Raw genomic sequence first — 5,211 nt, 5'->3', positions numbered from 1 at the left:
CAGGAATGGGAGAGTGGTTGTTAGTGAGCTGAGTGGAAACAGGCTCACTGACAACCAGGTGGGTCCTTTGGGTGTGGGTATATGGCTGAATGCATCAGTATGTCAGCATCCCGTAAGTCTTTTTGAAAATTGAGAAGAAAACATTCATCTGAAGCGTTAAACAACATTTCAACTCAGAGTATTGCTTAGGGCATAGAAGCATTCTAATGTTTTGCTCTTTGCATAGGGACTCCTCAACAGGTGGTGACGCAGATCATCAGAGGGCAGCCTGTTTCCACTGCGATCTCTGCCCCTAGTACAGTTTCCTCAACACCTGCACAGAAAGGACTAACTTCAGGAGCACCCACTGCAAGTCTACAGCCTTCAGCCTCACAGCCCCCTCGCCCCCAGCAAGGACAGGTGAAGCTTACCATGGCTCAACTCACCCAGTTAACACAGGGCCACGTAAGTAATGTGATTTTAACTTTACAAGTGATCTTACTTACTCTTGCTGTAAGCTTTAAAACACGTACTTATCTTTGGACGTTTAAAAATCTACTTACTTTTTTAAGTGGCTGGTTCCTAGAGTCAACAAAAATACTTTTTTTTCTTTTTTAATAAATTTATTTTATTTCTTTTTGGCTGCGTTGGGTCTTCATTGCTGTACGTGGGCTTTCTCTAGTTGTGGCGAGCAGGACCACTCTTTGTTGTAGTGCATGGGCTTCTCATTGTGGTGGCTTCTCTTTTTGTGGAGCATGGGCTCTAGGCATGCGGGCTTCAGTAGTTTTGGCTCACGGGCTCAGTAGTTGTGGCACACGGGCTTAGTTGCTCCGTGGCATGTGAGATCTTCCCGGACCAGGGCTCGAACCCATGCCCCCTGCATTGGCAGGCAGATTCTTAACCACTGCACCACCAGGGAAGCCCAGGAAAGGCTTTCTTACAGACAGAAAATACTAGCCATAAAGAAAAAGATTTATAAATTCAGCAACCTTAGAAATAAGAACTTCAGTTCATCAAACATTATAAAAGAGTGAAAAGAATGAGGGAAGGTATAAATACAACCAGCCAAGGACTGTTCTGCAGAATACATGAAGAATTACTACTACAAATTAAGAAGGAAAAAAATCCAGATAGCTCGGTAGGAAAAAAGAGCAAACAAACTTGTCGAGAAAAGAGGAAATCTAAACGTCCATAAATCCAAAAAACTGCTGAATTTTGTTAGTAATGAGGGAAATGCATATTAAAACCATATATCTAAGAGATTGGTATAAACTAAAATGTCAGACAAAAATCAAGAGACAGCAAAGACATGGAGCAGAATGAACTCTCATACACACCTGGTAGTATTATAAATTGGTTTAGCCACCTTGGAAAACTGTAGACACTATGTAGCAAAGCTGAAGACACATGCCCCACATCATAGTAGTTCTCCTTCTAGGTATGTTTCCTGGAGAAGTTCTTGTTCGTCTGAGCACCAGGACGATGGACATGAATATATACAGCAGCATTGTTCATAAGAGTCAAAAACTGGGAACAACCCAAATGTCAATCTGCAGTCAATTAGATAAATAAGTTGCCTTCCTACAGCAATGGAAGTGAACAAACAACAGCCACATAGAAGTACATTGCTGAGCTAAATAAAAAAGCAAGTAACAAACAGAATTACATTATGATCTATTTGCATAAGATTCAGAAACAGGCAAAAGTAGCTACATGTGTAGGGTTATGGGCCTGCTGCATTGCCTACCTGGAGGGGACACCATTTGAATTCTTCCTGAATGGTGCTCCTGAAGTTGTGAGTCTGTGGCCCTTAGAGAGCTATACCTAAGTGGTCGCACTATGAAGAACTGCAGTTATTGTAACAGTGAGAGTAGTGCTTACCTCTAGGGCAAAGGAGGGGAATTAAGACCAGAGCAGGTCACATGGGGGCCTTCTTGGATACTGGCAGTGATGACCTGAATGCTGGTTTTATAGACGTTCACTTTATAATTATTCGTTAAACTATACTTGGTGTTGTATGTAGTTTTGACTGTGCACAAAAATGTTTTAGAAAAGCAATAGTGAATAAGGCAGGGGTCCTCAACCGGTTTGCGGCCTGTTAGGAACCAGGCCACACGGCAGGAGGTGAGGGGTGGGCGAGCGAGCGAAGCTTCATCTGCCGTTCCCCACCCACCCCGTGGAAAAATTGTCTTCCATGAAACCAGTCCCTGGTGCCCAAAAGGCTGGGGACTGCTGTAGTAAGGGACTCCTGAGTAAAGTGCATGGAGCTTAACATCACTGTAGGAACTTTGTAGCATCAGTTTTGGCTGTTGGGAACTTAGGGTGGCTTGTTTTTACGTTTGCTTTCTAATTCTCCACCATGTTCCTGATGGTTGAGGATTAAGAAGTCCTGGACAGAAGAGGCAGTGCAGATGGAGTTTTTAATTCCTAGTCGCCATTTGGATGATTACTCAGACATTAGTGACCTTCCTCACATGGTGTTTGCGTTCCATGTCTAGAACCCTAAGCTTTCTATATGTTGGCACACACCAACACACTCCATAGGTCATTTGGTACATAGTGAAAAAACTGAAACTAGAAGACCTGGGCTTCTCATTATATCTCACCTTGAACTTGCCCTCTCACTCGGGGTAAGAGACTTGAACTTTCTAACTTGTGTTTCCTAATTGGTAGCAAGATTGTAGTAATATTTTCTCTCCCTAATCCACAAAGTCACAAGTCTATTGTGAGAATCAAATGAGGCATGTCTAAAGTATGTCTAAAGATGCTTTGAAAGTTATAAAATAATGTGAATATAAATAAGATGATTTAAAAAATCATAATTTGGTGCAGACCTTACTCACTTCACACCCTTATTTTATAGATTGGGAAGTTTAGATCCAGAGGAGCTATGTTACTTATAGACAGATAACCTGGCTGTCCATTTGGAGACCCCAGACTGGAACTCTGGATTGTTAGTTCATGTTTTTTCCACTAAACACCATCAATCTTTTAAAATAAACATTCTTATTTTAGCTTATCTGAATTTTTCTTGATACCATTCCTAGACATTCAAATACATATATTCATTATTTTAAAGGATCTATTCAACATAAAAGTGGTATACTTGCAGATCAATCCTTTGAACACTGTTTACATGTTGTGTGTTTTTTCCGTAGGGTGGCAATCAAGGTTTGACAGTAGTGATTCAAGGACAAGGCCAAACTACTGGACAGTTGCAGTTGATACCTCAAGGGGTGACTATACTTCCCGGTCCAGGACAGCAGCTGATGCAAGCCGCAATGCCAAACGGTACCGTCCAGCGGTTCCTCTTCACCCCACTGGCAACAACGGCCACGGCAACCAGCACCACCACCACCACTGTTTCCACTACAGCAGCAGGTAGAACCTGGGCTTGTCGGAAATGCTGCTTGTTAGTGTCACGGGTTGCTAGGTGACAGAGGGGGCCAGAGGGCTGGTATTTATCTTTGGGAGGATGTGCCTCAAGCTGGTGAGTGTCACAGCTGACTGGTCAGCCTCACAAGAGCTTGACCAGATCTCTTTCTCTGACAGCCTCCCTGTCACCACCACCCCCCATTAAAAACTATAGAAAGCGGGGGGTTGGCACAAAATAGTAAAGTATCTTGGTGACGGTGCCCACTCCTAACTCCTCACCAAGCCTGTAGGAACTGATTGAGTCATGACGTGCTCTCAGGGCAGGTGGGTATTTCCAGCTCATAACCTATGATTGGGAGCTTCAGGACCAGAGCACTTGGTGAGCCTCCTGCTGCAAGCGGCCGTCACTCACTGGCATCACGCCATAGGAGAGAAATGTGGGCTAGCCTTAGCCTGGGCCAGAAGACCTGGCTGATTTCCAGAGACTGCCTTGCTTTGGAAGCCAGCCCTCTGGAGACTTAGCAAAATCTGCAGAGGGCAGCCATGAACAGGGCCCGTGTTCCCCAATTTAGGAGTCCTGACCTAGGTGTTTCTAGATGGAGCATTTCTAGGGCATCAATCTTCTGTACTGAAATGCAGAATTCTCACCTTTAGAAAATCCCCTTCAAATTCTTCTTAAACCACAGTCTCATGTTCTAGAGTAAGAAATATTTGGTCTTTCCTTTTCACAGGTACAAGTGAACAAAGACAGAGTAAATTATCGCCCCTGACACAGGTGCAGCCAGCCAAGAGCCTGCCTCCAGCTCAACCGTCGAGCGTGAGTCCTGCAGAAGCCCAGCCTCAGACTGCTCAGCCCGCACAGCCTCAGCCCCCAACCCAACCCCCGTCCCCAGCTCAGCCTGAAGCCCAGACCCAAGCAACTTCTGCCTCCCACGTCCCTCCTGAAGCACAGCCCACCCAAGCACAGTCCTCCAAACCCCAAGGTGCAGGACAGTGTCAGCCTCAGAGTAATGTCCAAGGACAGTCTCCTGCTCGTGTCCAGAGTCCACCACAGACTCGAATGCGTCCATCAACTCCATCCCAGGTGTCTCCTGGACAGCAGTCCCAGGGTCAGACTACAGCCTCACAGCCGATTCCAATTCAGCCACACACATCTCTTCAGCCACCTTCCCAGGGCCAGCCACAGTCACAACCCCAGGTACAGTCTTCAACTCAAACTCTTTCATCAGGACAAACGTTAAGCCAAGTTACTGTTTCGTCCCCATCCCGTCCTCCGCTCCAAGTACGGCAGCCTCAGCCCCAAGTCCTTGCTGTGCCGCAGCTGCAACAAGTCCAGGTTCTCTCCCAGATCCAGTCACAGGTTGTGGCTCAGATACAGGCTCAGCAAGGTGGTGTGCCCCAGCAGATCAAACTCCAGGTCCCCGTTCAGATGCAGCAAAGCAGCCCTGTGCAGACTCATCAGATTCAGAATGTGGTTACAGTGCAGGCAGCCAGTGTGCAAGAGCAGTTGCAAAGGGTTCAGCAACTCAGGGATCAGCAGCAAAAGAAGAAGCAGCAACAGATAGAAATTAAGCGGGAACACACCCTCCAAGCTTCTAATCAAAGTGAAATCATTCAGAAACAGGTAAAGTTATTAAGTAAAAGCAGCATGTTCAGTAGCTTGAATTATTGTGCTGTGCATTAGACTTAGTGTTTGGTTGTGTTAGCTTTCCTTAAATAAGACACAAAAGTCATTGATGGTTCAAGTTAGAAGCAGCACTGGATTGACCAGAACGTACTGAATGACTGTTATGGTTTGGAACTCTGTTGGATATAAACAGTCAGTGCTTACTGGAAAAACTACGTGTTTTTGGGAGA

General features: G+C 45.4%; 1 protein-coding gene across 2 annotated transcripts in view; it reads left to right on the top strand.

Annotated features, from left to right (window-relative positions):
* Nucleotides 1-5,211, top strand: part of BPTF (bromodomain PHD finger transcription factor) — a 131,735-nt gene that overhangs the window by 103,958 nt on the left and 22,566 nt on the right. The window contains exons 20-22 of one of the 2 annotated variants that reach the window (XM_007456785.1): nt 227-444; nt 3,138-3,360; nt 4,086-4,978. In XM_007456785.1, the coding sequence (XP_007456847.1) occupies nt 227-444; nt 3,138-3,360; nt 4,086-4,978 (1,334 nt within the window). The remainder of the gene's footprint in view (nt 1-226; nt 445-3,137; nt 3,361-4,085; nt 4,979-5,211) is intronic. The other variant, XM_007456786.1, reaches the window with a different exon arrangement.

This window comes from Lipotes vexillifer, unplaced genomic scaffold, assembly GCF_000442215.2.
Source record: "Lipotes vexillifer unplaced genomic scaffold, Lipotes_vexillifer_v1.1 scaffold299, whole genome shotgun sequence".
Lineage (NCBI taxonomy): Eukaryota > Metazoa > Chordata > Mammalia > Artiodactyla > Lipotidae > Lipotes > Lipotes vexillifer.
Note: the sequence above shows the minus strand (reverse complement) of the source record. Positions and strands in the feature narration are given on the sequence as shown.